This window comes from Ursus americanus, chromosome 14 (assembly GCF_024610735.1).
Source record: "Ursus americanus isolate L20-20 chromosome 14, mUrsAme1.1.p, whole genome shotgun sequence".
NCBI lineage: Eukaryota > Metazoa > Chordata > Mammalia > Carnivora > Ursidae > Ursus > Ursus americanus.
The window spans coordinates 31962116-31978201 of NC_142140.1; the positions used below are offsets into that span (position 1 = coordinate 31962116).

Here is a 16086-nt window from a genome sequence, read left to right on the forward strand (position 1 = left end):
GCAGACGCTTAACCAACTGAGCCACCCAGGTGCCCCTAGTAGATGATTTTTAAAACTTACTTTCTTTGAAACAGTTATTTAGCCAAGGCAGAAATGTGTACATAAACTGATTGACTATTAATAATCAAAGTCAAGCTTGAGTGTAAGATCTTAAAGAAAAGCTGGTTTGGGGGGGGCGCTTGGGTGGCTCAGTCAGTTAGAGGTGTCTGCATTCGGCTCAGGTCATGATCCAGGGTCCTGGGACCGAGCCCCACATCAGACTCTGCTCAACAGGAAGCCTGCTTCTCCCTCTCCCTCTGCCTGCTGCTCCCCCTGCTTGTGCTCTCTCTCTGTGTCAAATAAATAAAATCTTTAAAAAAAGAAAAAGAGAAAGAAAAGAAAAGCTGGTTTTGAAAAATCTATAAATATAACCAACACACTTGAAAAAGGGTACTTTTGTTGGCAGTGGTTTGATTTAAAAGACAAAAGGTCAAGCATCCCAAGCCTGGGGTCCCGGAGGATTATCTCAGGCTCCGGAAGAAAGCCTGACCCACAACACCTGCTGTGTAGATGTCGAAGTAGGTGGGCTTATTGGCGATGTTGCCGGCAGCTTCCACGCCTGGGCCTTTTGCGGTGACTTTACTGGCATCTCCCTGCGCCTTGTCGACATTCACTTCAAATGGGCTCTTGGAGATGTGCTGTCCTGCAAAGAGGACTGTAACCTACGAGTGACAGATAGATGTGATATAATCACTTCTCCCTGCCCAGGGAGACCCCATCTCAAGCCACATGCATTGACAATCTTCTCTTCCATCCTCTTAACTGTCCACACAAAGGTGGCTGGAACCAGGAGCTCTGGTTAAGTGGCCTGAGTAGGACTCCCACGTGGCTCCATCCACCACATGGCTGGGTCTGGGACATTATGCCTTTAGCAAACTGAAAATGCTTACATCAGGTAAGTGTGGCCTCTAGAATAGGAGGCGAACCAATACTTCTTTCTACTTGAATCTGTAGACATTGGACCCTTGAAGGCAGCTGCAGAAGGGGCCACTGTCCCCCCAGAGTACAAAGCATAGTTCCAGGATTTCAAACCTAGAGTCAAAATGTTTTTCAAGGGACCAAGATCATTCATGTGAGATACAGTATAGATTTTTATCTAAAATCTGAGTCAGTCCTCATCTTTTAAATTTTAAGGGGTATGGAGTTGGATTTCATATGAATCGAATAAATTAATTATATCATAAATGTTCCCTTCAAGTTGATTTTTTTTTTCCAAATTCCTGATGTCCTCAGGGTTTAAGAAAAATCAATAGCCATGATTCCAGGTGAATTCACTAAAGGCCAAGATAGTAAGTACAGTCTGTGTCTCAAAATATTGGCATGGTACACAGGGATTGACCTGTGTGTGCTGCTGCAGGCTTTCTTTTAAGGAAAGGGACACTCCTGGATCACTCTACTCTGTTGCAAGACTCCCTGGACCCCTGTCCTATAGGCCAACTAGACACCCACTCAAACAGAACTCAAGATGTTGCCGAGACAAAGGGCCTGGGGGCTAGACCCCCACCATTTCTCCAGGTGTGTGACTGGGCCATTGGCCTCAACTATATTCAACTGGCCCTCTCCACACTCAGGCTTCAATACGGATAGACTCTCCAGAACACCCCAAAGGGGAATATCAAGAAAGTATTGAAGACAACCCACAGCTTAGCATCTATACCCCAGATGTGTAGCTATAACCATTTGTTACCCAGACGGAGTTAAAAACAATCTTATATTGCAAAGAACTGAGTAGAATTCAACCTTCCTAAGATATCCTCTTACACACATACTGACACAAGCCCCGAAGAGCAGTCCAAGCAACAGCCATGACATCTCATCTTACTTTGTGCAACCCGGTGACCTTGGGCAGATACTCCACAGAGTATGTCTTGTTCTTGTCGCTGTCGGGGGTCACCTGTGCCTAGGACAGAAAATGAGCAATAGTTAGAGAAGGTGCTGGGTGTCAGTAAAAGTATGCCGTGCCAGCCAAGGCCCCGTGGTGAGTTGCCAGGTCAGGAACCTGTCCTGGCTATGTCCCGCCCCACCACGGCTGAAGGATGTCCCAGGAAAGCGGCAGCCGAAAGTCACAGAAACAGAGTCATGTGGCCCGACTGTATAACCAAGTCATAACTCCCCATTGTCCCAGGGCTGGAACTCAGTAGACGAGAGGGACCATAAAGCAAGTCACTTCAACCTTTGGTGGCTCAGTAATTATTAAGAGCTTATGAAATGCCAAGCCCAGTGTCAGGTACCAAAAAGAAAACAAAACAGGTATAATCCCTGCCCCAGGGGGAGACACAGACCATATGCCAGTAAACTTAGAATTTCAGATGGTGCTAAGCACTAGGAATAACATTGAGTCTTAAGAAAGTAAGTAGAAGGGATGGCCTTGAGGGAGGAACCAAGGATAGTCAGCCTGGAAAGACAGTAAAGCATCAGTTTTGTTATTGTTATTTTGGGCATGAGCATCTAAAACCTCAATTCACAAGGCCTTTGCTAAATCCAAAGTATCCTTTGTTTTGTTAAACATTATAAGAAAACAAAAAAACGAAAAAAAAAAAAAACCACTGTGTCCTTGGGTATCAATTTCTATTACCTTACAAGGCACAGCCCTTGGGCAACTACTTTGACTGCTCTAAGCCTCAGGATTCTTTTGGTAAAAAACAATTTTTGTTGTGAGCTTTAATGAGGAAAGTGGAAAGCACGGTCCCTGGGCCTCTTACAAGCCCCAAAAGTTCCGTGGAATGGAGCATCTTCCAACCTACCTCCTCTTTGTTCCCTTCTGGGTCCTCAACGAACACCATCACGTCTCCTTGCCCAGCACTGATGGTGTCCACAGTGAACTTGGCCGGCTGTTTCACCATGTTTCCTGTAGGCTCGATTCCTGTCAGGTTTACACAGGCACATTACAAGCGGGGTGGGGCTTTGACATAGACCATTCATCACCCACCATGTTTCCTTCAGGGAACTGAGAGATGGGACCCAGCCCTGCAGCTGCCATGTGGGAGACAGGGATGCCTGTGACGAGGATTATCAAACAGGTCAAAAACCCTAAATTTGTCCTTGTTATTTTATTTTATTTTAAGTTTAATTTTATTTTACTATTTAAGTAGGCTCCATGCCCAGTATGGAGCCCAATGCAGGTCTTGAACTCACGACCCTGAGACCAAGACCTGAGATCAAGAGTCAGATGCTTAACTGACTGAGCCACCCAGGAACCCCTGTCTTTGCTATTTAAGCGATATCTGAATCTGAAATATTCAGAGCAATTCAGTCAGAAGTCTATACAACCATGAAAAACAATACAGTAACTACGAGTGGGGTTTGCCCTGAGGGAGATAACATGGAGGAAGGAGGAATGAGGTGTGGGAGAGCAGTTCATTTTTCATTAAAGACCATTTTGCATTACTTGAAATGCTTAAAAATGTCATTCGATCAATATTTTTTAATTAAACTATTTATTTCAAGATGATTGAGCAAATTAATTTGAGTGATTTGCATGGAGGTGAAAGAAATAATACCTTTTCTCCAGTTCCGCAAATGGTTACACGGTACAAAACCCTAGTAGCGTATCACAAGGATCCTAGGCTTGACACAGTCAGATCTAGAACATTTCCATCCCCACGGGGATCCCTCATGTTGCCCTTTTATAGCCATACACACTCCCTCCCCACCCTACCCTCTCCTTACCCCAACAACCCCTAATCTGTTCTCTATCTCCATGATTTTATCACTTCTACAACGTTATATGAATGGACTCCCTTTTCAGGTTGGCTTTTTCCACCAACCATGATCTTTTGTAGATTCATCCAGGTTGGTGCCTCTATCAACAGTTGTTCTTTTATTGCATATTCCACGATATGAATGTACCACCACGTGTTTAACCATTCACCCACTGAAGGACATCTGGATTGTTTCCAGTTGTCTATTACTGATAAAGCTGCTATAAACATTCGTGTACAGGGCTGTGTATGAACATAAGATTTCATTCCTCTGGGATAAATGCCAAAGAGTGCAACTGCTGGGTTGCAAGGTAGTTGCACCTTTAGTTCTTTTAAACAAACTGCCCAACTGTGTTCTCAAGCGGCTGCATTCCCACCAGCAATGGACGAATGATCTGGATCTGCTTTCTCTGCATCTTTGCTAGCATTTGGTATTATCACTACTTTCTATGTTAGCCATTCTGATAGATGCATAGTGATTTTAATTTGCATTTCTCTTATGGCCAGTAACACCGACCATATGCTTTCATATGCTTCTTCGCCATTTGTATACCCTCTTCCGGGAAATGCCTATTCACATCTTTTGCCCATCTTCTAACTCGATTTTTTTACCTACTGAGTTTTGAGCATTCCTTACATATTCTAGATACTAGTTCTTTGTTGGGTATGTGGCTCTCAAATATTTTCTCCCAGACTTAGGCTTGTCTTTTCGTCCTCTTACGTGCAAAGAGTTTTAAATTGCTTTATAAAAAGTTTTTGAGAGTAAAATTCAACCATTGTCTCAGTAGGATTTTGAGTTCTGTTTGAGGTGGTGTCCAGGTGGCCTGTAGAGTGGAGGCTAAGGGCACTTGTCTTGCGGGAGAGCAGAGTGATCCGGAGTGTGCCTTCACTGTGAGAAAGCCCTCGACAGCACGGTCCAATCCTCCTGTGCCAGGCCAAGACTTCGAGACACAGACCATGCTTCATGAAATTTTTTATGTTCTTAATTTTGATGAAGTCCAACTTACTGTATTTTTCCTTTTAGGGATCATGCTTTTGGTGTCAAATCCAAGAACTCTTGGTCTAGTCCTAGATCCCAAAGATTCCCTTCTATGTTGTTGATTTTCTGGAAGTTTTATAGTCAGATATGGTCCACTTTGAGTTAGTTTTTCTATAAGGTGTGAAACTTAGGCTGAGGTTTTTTTTGTTTTGTTTTGTTTTTTTGGCTTATGGATGCCCAATTGCTCTGGAACCATGCATGGAAAAGGCTCTCTTTCCCCACTGAACTGCTTTTGCACTTCTGTCAATAATCAGTTTGCATAGTTGTGAAAATCTCTTTCTGGGTTCCAGATTCTGTTCCGTTGATCCATGGGTCTATTCTTCCACCAGTTATCATATGATCTTGATTTCTGTACCTTGATGAGAACTGAAATCAGGTACATTGACTCCTCCCACATTTTTCTTCTTTTTCACAATCACTTTCCCTACTGTAGTTCCTTTGCCTTGCCACATATGCTTTACACAATAATCTTTTCTCTATCTGCAAAGAATCTTGCTGGAATTTTGATAGAAACCATGCTAAACCTATGTGACAATTTGGGGAGAACTGATATTTTTACTCTTTGACTTTTTCAATCCACAAAAACAGTACGTCTCTCCATTTATGTAGGTCTTTTCGTTGATTGGTGTTAATTCTTCTCGTTAATGTTTTTTGTAGTTTTCAGCATAAAAATCGTACACACGTTTTATTACATTTACACCTATTTCTCAATTTTTGGAGTGACTGTAAATGGTATGGTATTCTTAATTTTGATGTCCTCACGTTCACTGTGGTAAACCTATATGACATACATTCCAGCATACAGAAGTACAACTGATTTCTGTATGCTGATCTTATATCCTGAGACCTTGCTGAATTCACTTATTCAAGGAGAGTTTTGGGGCTTTTTTGTATTTTGTCTTCTTTTGTTGTAGATTCTTCCGGAATTCCTACACAATCAAGTCATCTACAAATAGGGACAGCTTTATTTCTTACTTTCCAGTATGTGTATCTTTTATTTCCTTCCCTTGCCTGACTGTACTCGCTAAAACCTGCATCATGATGTTGAATAAAATGGTGGTGAGCGTGGACTTCCCTGTCTTATTCCCACTCTTAGGGGGGCACACTCAGTCTTTCACCATTAATTATAATGGTAGGTGTTGACTTTGTTGATATAGCTCCTCTGTATCAAAGTGAAGAAGTTCCTCTCTAGTCCCCTTTTTCTGAGTTCTTATCATGGATGCCTGCTGAATTTGGTCAAATGCTTTTTCTGTATCAATTGATGTGATCATGTGATTTTCCTTCTTTAGCCTGTTAAGGTAGTAGATTGTCTTCATTGATTTTCTTTTTTTTTTCTTCTTCTTCTTTTTTTTTCCTTTTTTTTTTCTTCTTCTTTCTCTCTTTTTCTTTTTCTTCAACTGAGGGCTTCGAGGGGGGTGGGGGACAGGATAGACCGGTGATGGGTAGTAAGGAGGGCACGTATTGCATGGTGCACTGGGTGTTATACGCAACTAATGAATCATCGAAGTTTACATCAAAAACCAGGGATGTACTGTATGGTGACTAACATAATATAATAAAAAAACATTAAAAAAAAAAAAAAGCTGTGCTTCATTGATTTTCTAATAGGGTGCCAGCCTTGTATTCCCGGAATAAACTCTGCTTGGTCATGATGAATGATTATTTTCATATATTGCTGAATTCTATGTGCTACTATTCTGTTGTATGCTTTTTTTTTTTTAATTTTATTTTTAAGTAATCTCTATACCCAATATGGGGCTCCAACTTATAACCCCGAGATCAAGAGTCGCATGCTCTGACTGAGCCAGCCAGGCACCCCTATACTTTTATATCTATATTCACAAGGGATTTTTATCTGTAGCTTTCTTTTTTGGTATCACCTTTGTCTGATTTTGTTATTAGAGCAACACCAGCTTCATAAAATGAATTGGAAAAAAATAAAATCAATTGGAAAGTGTTCCCTCCTCATATTTTCTGGAAGAGATTGTGTAGAATTGGTGTTAATTCTTCTCTAAATGTTTGCTAAAATTCTCCAGTAAAACCGTCTGGGCCTGGAGGTTTCTTTTCCAAGGGCTTTTAAATTATAAATTTGATTTCCTTAATGGTTACAGGGCCACTCAGGTTAACTATTTCATCCTTCCATTCTGCTATGGAGCTTATCCACTGAGTTTTTATTTCAGTTAGTGCATTTTTAGTTCTAAAAATTCCATTTAGCGCTCCTTTTTATCTTCTATTTCCTTGCTGAGCTTTTCAATTTTTTCATTTGTTTGAAGTAGATTTGTAGGCACTTGTTGAAGCCTTTTTACAACAGCCACTCTAAATCTTTTCAAATAATTCTAACATCTCTATCATCTCAGTGTTGGCATCAACTGACTGCCTTTTTTTCACTCAGTTTGAGCTCTTACTTGGTTTTGGTATGATGAGTGATTTTTTTTTTTTTTTTTTTTTTTACTGAAACCTGGGTATTATGTTATGCCATAAAACCTGGGTTTTATTTAAATGTTCTTTTTTAGATGCCATTTTATAATGCTGATCCAGCAGGGGAAGGGAGAGTGCACACCTCGTTACCGCCAAAGGGGGAAGACGTCCAGGTTCCCTGTTCAACCTCCACCGATACTCAAAATGAGGGGGGCTCCTCATTACTAGCAGGTGGAGGTGGGAGATCCAGCTCCCCACTAGGCCTCCACCTGTGGCCGGAAGGGGTAGGAGCACCTTACTGCTACTGACATCATCTACTGACATCTCCTTATTGCTAGGCTGTGGTGAGAGTCTAGGCTCCCCACTTGGTTCTTACTGGTAAGTGGGGGCGGAGAGGCCTCAGTTTTTCCTGGGATGCTTGGCTGTGGCAGAGTCGTTATTGTCTCACGGTGTTCTGTCCTGCTAGGCTGCCCTTTCCTGTTCCTTTGGCCAGAGAGAGCAGGCGTCTCTTTGTGCCTTCCGTGTTTTGGGTGGGTGGCTTCCCAACACCCAGTCTGATACACAGGAAGCAAAAAGAAAGCCCAGGAATTCATTACTATGTCAGCCCTCGGGTCCTGAGATCTGTAGCTGGTTTGTCTTATGCTCTTTCAGAGTCTCCTTATGTTTACCTTGTATAAAATGCCCAGGAATTTTAGTTGTACTCAGCAGAAGAATTTGGAAAAGTATTTCTACTCCATCATCCTGGGAGCAGAAGTTCAAGTATTCTCTTTTTTTTTTTTTTTTAAGATTTTATTTATTCATTTGACAGAGAGACAGCCAGCGAGAGAGGGAACACAAGCAGGAGGAGTGGGAGAGGAAGAAGCAGGCTCCCAGTGGAAGAGCCTGACATGGGGCTCGATCCCAGAACTCCAGGATCACGCCCTGAGCCGAAGGCAGATGCTTAACGACTGAGCCACCCAGGCGCCCCTCAAGTATTCCTTTTTTAAAAGTTTTTTTATGGGGGCAGCTGGGTGGCTCCGTTGGTTAAGTGTCTGCCTTCAGCTCAGGCTCATGATCTCAGGGTTCTGATTTGGAGCCCCGTGTCGGGCTCCCTGCTCAGTGGGGAGTCTCCTTCTCCCTCTCCCTCTGCCCCTCTGTCCCTCTGCCTGCCGCGGCTCCTGCATGCGTGCTCTCTCTCTCTCTCTCTCTCTCTCTCTCTCTCTCTCCCATTCTCTAATAAAAAATTAAATCTTAAAAAAAAAAGTTATTTATGATGGAGAATTCCAAACCTATACAGACAGAGAGCTATCTACTGAAGCAGCCCCGGGTACCTATCACCTCGACGCCACAACTCTCGGCCAGTTCTGTTTTACATCTTCACTCTTACCTCTCCCCTCCCCCTGTATTGTTTTTATACAAATCCTAGACCTCATATCTTTATTTTTTAAAGATTTATTGTAGAGGGTGAGGGGAGGGGCAGAGGGAGAGAAAGAATCCTAAGCAGACTCCCTGCTGAGCATGGAGCCTGACGCGGGGCTCAATCTCATGACCCTGAGATCATGCCCTGAGTCGAAACCAAGAGTCAGACCCTCAAACCGAATGAGCCACCCAGGTGCCCATGGACCTTACATCTTTAATCTCTAAACATTCACTATGTATCTTTAAGAGATAGTTCTAGAATATCCACGTCAAAAGAATTAACAAAAATTCCTTAACACCATCAAATATTCAGTGTTCCTATTCCCTAGGACTCCTCACAATGAAGGGTGCTCATGGCTTGCTCTGCATGAAGGCTTCACACACAACATGGGTTTTAGGAAAGGCTTCTGCTTAGCTCATGGATGCACACTTTCAACACGCCTCACCCCGCAAGCGAGCCCTCCACAAAGATCTGCTTGTAGGTTTCCCTCACCCCCGCCCTCCATCCTGTCAGGGAATGGGTCTCAGCGAGTGGATCTCCAAGTGCCAACGGGCTGCTAACTACAATCTGGCCAATGTCCAAAAGATAAAATTTAAAAAACCTCTCAACCTTTTAGAACGTGGAGGATGAGATGTTCTCTATGCTTTTTGGTTCAGTTGGCAAAAATGTAGCAATGTGGCCACACAAGAGAGACAGAAAACTGTCCCTGCCCTCGGGTTCACCACGGGACAAAGATAGTATCTTAAGGCCCTACCCATGTGGCCTCACGTATGGCCTTCTTGCCTAAAATGGCACTTGGTCCTACTTCAAAAGAAAAAAGGGGCGCCTGGGTGGCTCAGTCAGTTAACCGTCCAACTCTTGATTTCGGCTCAGGTGATGATCTCAGGGTTGTGAGATCGAGCCCCGTGTCGGGCTCCAAGCTGGGCATGGAGCCTGCTTAAGATTCTCTCTCTCCCTCTGCCCCTCCCCACCAACACTGCCCTCCCCCACTCATGCTCAGTCTCTCAAAAAAAAGAGAGAGAGAAACAGACACAGAATTATTGTGTGATCCAGCCATCTCACTTCTAGGTATAGACGCAAAAAACTGAAAGGAGGGACTCAGATACTTGCATACTCGTGTTCACAGCAGCATTATTCACAGGAGCTAAAAGGTGGAAGCAATCCAAATGTCCGCTGATGGAAGAACGCAGGAGCAAAATGTGGCATATACGCGGGGTGAGATATTACTCAGCTTTAAAGGGGAACGAAATTCTGACACATGCCACAACATGGATGAACGTTGAAAACATTCTACTAAGTGAAATAGGCCACACGCAAAAGTACAAATATTGTATGATTCCACTTCCATGGGGTGCCTAGAACAGGCAAATTCATAGAGACAGAAAATAGAATGCTGGTTGCCAGGGGATGGGGGGGCTCTATAGTTTAATGGGACTAGAGTTTCAGTTTGGGAAGATAAAAACGTTCTGGAGATGGATGGTGGTGATGGCCATACAACACAGTGAATGTACTTAATGTCACTAAAGGGTACATTTTAAAATGGTTAAAATAGGGAATGTTGTGTTACGGATATTTTACCAAATCAACAACAACAAAAAAAAAAAAAAAAGGGAAAGAAAAGAAAAGAAAAGAAAAAAATAGATACCTATGCGTACATACATATACGGGTGTGTTTTGTTTTGTTTGTTTTTTTTACGGTGTGTTTCCTCCACACGGACACACTTAAAAAAAGGCAGACGAGGGGCACCTGGCTGGCTCAGTCAGTGGAGCATGTGACTCTTGATCTTGGGGTTGTGAGTTCAGGCCCCCTGTTGGGGTGTAGAGATTACTCAAAAATAAAATCTTAAAAAAAAAAAAAAAAGGCAGATGAAGGAAATGGCAATGACTAGCCACATTCCTAACTGTAGCAAATAGTCATTTTCTAGAAAACAGCATCGTGAAAGGAAACCGTTTCACATTAACAATGGGGAAGCTGGACAGCCAGTGATAAGGTGACTGCAAACAAGCATTCCATGCCTTGATTAGCTTCAATCCACAACCAATGTTGTCGACAAGAGATTTATTTGGCTGTTTGAAGTTTTTTTTTACGATTTTATTTATTTATTTGAGACAGAGAGAGAACAAGTTGGGGGGAGGGGCAGAGGGCGAGGGAGAAGCAGACTCCCTGCTGAGCAGAGACTCCCCCTACCCCTCGCCGACACAGGGCTTGATCCCAGGACCCCAAGTTCATGACCTGAGCCGAAGGCAGATGCTTAGCACCCAGGCGCCCTGGCTGTTTGAAGCTTTTTGCCATGAAGGAAGCACAACCTTGAAAAATCCGAGATTCCTTATCCTAGCTACCAGCTTTGGTTATGGCTCAGAGCAAGCAGTTTTAAAGCAAGCATGCACATGCCAGCCTTCGAGTGAATGCACATCTGGGGAGGGCTTCAGACAAAGTCCCCAGGCCCTACACGTACAAATGATCACATGGACGCCATCTCGATGCCAAAAGGAACCTCAAATGGCAACTGGGTTTCTTCCAGAACTATCAGCCTGTCTCCACTGTTCTAAATCACGCTAAAAAGACAGATGAAGAGAACCTGACCACTAAGATTGAGAACCACAAACAGCACCACCGCCTTGGTTCTCCGTCACCTTAAGACTAAGCTGATACCAAGTAGGGAAATGCTATCTTCAAAGGGAATGAGTGTATGGGATATCCTGTTACAAGACAAGGGCTCTGAACTCTTCAGAAAGTCAATGTTATTAAAAACACAAACAAACTGGGGGCGGGGGAGTAGCACCTAGGTGGTGCAGTTGGTTAAGCATCCGACTCTTGGTTTTGGCTCAGGTTTTGTTCTCAGGGTCGTGAGACTGGGCCCCGCATTGGGCTCCGTGCTCAGTGTGGATCCTGCCTAAGACTCTCTTCCTCTCCCTCTGCCCCTCCCCACCCCCTCTAAAAATAAATAAGTCTTTAGGGAAATATTTTTTTCAGGAAAATTATTCTAAATTAAAAGAGTCTAAAGAGGGGTGCCTGTGTGGCTCAGTCATTAAGCGCCTGCCTTCGGCTCAGGGCGTGATCCCGGTGTTCTGGGATCGAGCCCCACATCAGGCTCTTCTGCTGGGAGCCTGCTTCTTCCTCTCCCACTCCCCCTGCTTGTGTTCCCTCTCTCACTGGCTGTCTGTCTCTCTCTCAAATAAAATAAAATCTTTAAAAAAAAATTAAAAAAAATATTAGAAGAGTCTAAAGAAACAACAAATACAGTAAGTGATCTTTTTCTTTTTTAAGATTTTATTTATTTGAGAGAGAAAGAGAGAGAATGAGATGGAGAGAGAATCTGAAGCAGACTCCGCACTGAGCACAGCCCAATGTGGGGCTTGATTCCACAACCACAAGATCATGACCTGAGCTGAAACCAAGAGTCGGACGCTTAACCCACGGAGCCACCCAGACACCCCTGTAGTAAGTGAATCTTAATCAGATCTTGGTTTATAAAACAACAAAATCTATAAAAGATGATTTTAGGACAATAGGGAAATGTTCGTATACACGGGATATTAGTTGACATGAAATTGTTAAGTTTCTTACATGTGATCATGAATATTATGGTTACGCAAGAGGATGCCCTATTTTTGGGAGAGGCTTGCTGATGTACTGAGTGAACTGTCACGAAGCCTGCAACTGATGTTCAAAGAATCCAACAATCTCACATCACATAACCGAAACAAGAAGGGCTAGAGAAAACCATTATGTTAGAATGGCTAGAACTGTAGATTCTAGCAGAGGATATAAAAGATATTTTGTGTGTCTAAATGTTATCTCAACTATAGTTGTAAAAATTAAGAAATATAATGCCTTCCTTCCTTTCTCCATAAAAAAGGGAATAAACTGTATCTCACTGTGCTGGTCTTTACCAGAAACCACACTAGGCTGAAATGCGATTGTTCTTAAAAAGCTGGTGTGCTGGAAGTCAGGTGCCAACCAGGACACCTAATGCCTCAAAATGCCTTCAACCCACCATAACGTTCTGAGCAGAGCACGGCCCTGCAGCTGCCTTGGTGATCATAAACAGGAAGTCTCAGCGAGGAAGTGTCTGGGGGTCACAACAGCTCCCTCCCCACCTGGAAATCTGAAGCAGCACGAGCATGACCAAAGGAGAAATGAATCAGCAGCCAGATGACCCGGCTCATGCTCCACCCCCATCGCTGACAGTGCTGACCCGGCTGGGCACCCCCACCGCCAGTGGATTGGGCCTCTGATTCCTCATCTGAAAAATGGGAACAACAGTCCTCTCTCCGTCCCAGGGTTACTGCACTAAAATCACAATGCAACGAGCTCATCGCTCTCCATCAGGTTAAAGCAGCAACATTTCTTAGAGCCTAGACTTGTGAAGCAGAAACACTGGTCAATGTTTGGTCCAACAAATGGACCTTGGGGTAAAAAACAGCTGATAAAGGAGGCCTGGGGTGTCTGAAAGGATCAGGCCTATATGTTCTTTATGCTAAGAGTCTTCCTCCTGAAGCCACATAACCATGTCTAAGACCAGAGGACAAGCCTCAAACCCAGCAAGACCAGTGCTTACCTCGGCCATAGGCCCTGGCTTTCTTCGGGTTGAGTTTGGGTTTAAGAGGAGCCCCGGGCTTGAGCTTGGCTTTGGGGAACTGGGACAGGTAAGTCATCACCGAGTGCTCGTCCACATCTGGATGAATAATTTCTTCAGGAGTGATGACCTAGAATAAAGCATGGTAGGTGAATGCCCAGCACAATTCACTTGTAACCGTCAAAGCTTTGCCAATGTCTCTTAAGCCACGCACTACAAATTTAAAGAAACCGAGTCAACCTCTAAATTAAGTGAAATTACATTAAAACGACCTGCCAATGTCAGTGTTTTTAACCTCTTAGAGGTGTCACTCTTCCTTTTGGAAGCTGAGGACTCGCTGACAATTCTATATGTAATTTCCAGAGGTGCATGCCCACCCCCCCCAAAAAAAGCTCATTCACCCTCCAGGGAAACTTTCCAGAAGGGGTAAGCTACATCAAGTGAGAAGGAAGAAGACACAAGTACACATGGGATTGGAGCATATTACCAAAAAGCACATACCCTGTCCTTTTCCTCTCCTCATCTATCCATTGCCTGCATCTCTATTAACTCCATTACTAATAAAAAATAGTAGTAAAAACAAAGAGATAACACGGTGACATATGAGATATGTGGTCTAATATCTCTTGTTACAGACTGGATGTTTATATCCTCCCAAAGTTCACATGCTGACGCCCTAACCACCTGTGTGATGGTCTTAGCAGGTGAGGCCTTTGGGAGGGTAAGTAGGTTGAGATGAGGTCATGAGGATGGAGCCGCCATGATGGGATTAGTGCCCTCATAAGAAGGGAAGACCAGACCTCTCTGTCTTTGCCATGTGAGGACACAGTAAGACGCCAGTTGTCTTAAGTCACAAAGAGGGCTCTCCTCACCAAGCACTGAATCTGCTCACATCTTGCTCTTGGACTTCTAGCTTCCAGATACGAGAAATAAGCCTCTGTTGTTCCCACCATCCAGTCTATGGTATTTTGTCATACAGCAGCATGAGCTGACTAAAATGGGTTTCAAGACACTATGAGCTGTTCAAAGACATAGGGAGGAAATGAATTTCTCCTGACATGTAGCCTAGGAGCAACCTTACGCCCATGCCGGACAGGTGGTCCCCCCTGGAGGCAGCACAGCCTCGGGTCCACTACTTGACCCAGCCCTGAACAGTACCAAAAAAATCCCTCTGCCCCCAAGAAGGGTGCTGGGGAGCTAGGATGCTACTCCTCAGACCCAACAGAAGGCTCTGTGTCAGGAACCAGGTTAACCGAATGCGGATGAACAACATATATACCCAGCTTCCCTCACTCCATGATAAAACAGAACAAAACAAAACAAACAAACAAAATCACCAGAAAACATTCTGCTATTTGGCCTTCAGCAACAAAACAGCTACTTGGGTTTCACAGTTGCCTTCACCCATTCCATAAAATGTAGGAGATGTGCTGATTTGACGTTTCTTCTAGGCAGCTCCTTCAACAACTAACTATACAGTGCCAACATCACATGAACGTCAAAAGGAGATGGTTTTCGGTTTAGGAGGAGATGAAAAACATACCACACCACTTACTAAGGGTGGAAGAGCTAAGAAATGGGCCATGAAGCAGAGACATAATGTCAAAACCAAACCAAAGAAATACAGACGAGTTTTTCTACCTCCCAAACGATCCTATTACAAAAGCCACGGAACTCAGCTCTGAACACCAATGTAGACCATAATGTAACCTGTAGTGGGGTCCTCCATCCATGGCACTGGCTACTTACAACTGCTCTTGACCAGGGCTTCAACATGGGACTGTGGGGGAGTTTTTTAGCTTCCCTGGAGAACCTTAGAAGACGGGACCTCAAGCACACAATGTGGCTACTGCCGATGGTATCCAAGAGTTACCCACTTTCCAAGTTCTCTTGTTATAGTCCTGTGATAGGATTATGAGCAATACAAATTCTTCCGCAATTGCCAATAATGGTAGGTTATCCTGGTTTAAATTTTTTTTTAAAACTTCTAAGTCCTGTGACTTCCCCTAAGATATTGGGTTTAAAAAAAGACTTTTTAAATACGTAAAAAGTGGTCAAATATTGGCCATTTCTTACAGTGCAACCCTATCATTAAAGTCTACATTTGCAGTCTGGTGTCCCAAGATAGTCTTTAAGATCTTTGGAGCAAAAATACTACAAAATTTGCCACATGTGACAAAGAGCGATGTGAAGATTTTTGAATGATCTACAAGCACCCAAGTCAAGGAGAACCTATTATTATGGGTAAACTGAGGAAGATGGGCATGTGCCAGAGGCAATACTCTTTGAAGGCCCATGCTGAGGAGGACTGTCAGACCCAAAGTGGCATCCACAGAGTGCCAGAAGAAGCTGGAGGATGGAAACAGCCTCACGGAACATGGCGCTGCTTGTACTCATACCTGTGGGACACCCAGCCAGTCGTCTGCTTGCTGCATAGCTTCCCGTGCATTATCCACAGGCTTTCGTGGATCCCACGATTCCCAGTCTGGACACAGACCTGTTAACATAACACAAAAGATTCTGTTAGTATCTGACTGAAGAGATTAAAGGAAGCCCTGTGCTTCTATTCAGCCCCCTTGGTATCTTAATTCAGAGAACAATTTCTTCCAAAAATCACGATCAGTTATATACCTTAAGGGCAAAAAGTATCACAGATATGAGTATGCCAGAGTGGAAACTATTCTGAGACTAAGCTGAGACTTCTCCTTCAGGCTCTTATGTTCTTGCATTACCATGGACATTATCTGTTCCTTGAAGTGTGGTATAAATAAAAAAAAGGTCTGTAAAACTCCTTGGGCCTGGTGCCTTTTTGCAGGAGACTTTTGTTTTCCTCCCACCACCTTCATACTTCCTGGTCACTAAATGTGTAGGATTCACACCAGCTGGATACCCTGCAATTTAACTCAAAAA

At 43.6% G+C, this 16086-nt stretch overlaps 1 protein-coding gene across 4 annotated transcripts in view; it reads right to left on the reverse strand.

The window, feature by feature from the left end:
• FLNB (filamin B) overlaps positions 1-16086 on the reverse strand; it is a 139338-nt gene that overhangs the window by 67022 nt on the left and 56230 nt on the right. For all 4 annotated transcript variants that reach the window (XM_045807450.2, XM_045807449.2, XM_045807448.2 and 1 more), the window contains exons 3-7: positions 15576-15673; positions 13159-13306; positions 2784-2902; positions 1862-1939; positions 539-701 (exon numbers count right to left, since the gene is read on the reverse strand). In XM_045807450.2, the coding sequence (XP_045663406.2) occupies positions 539-701; positions 1862-1939; positions 2784-2902; positions 13159-13306; positions 15576-15673 (606 nt within the window). The remainder of the gene's footprint in view (positions 1-538; positions 702-1861; positions 1940-2783; positions 2903-13158; positions 13307-15575; positions 15674-16086) is intronic.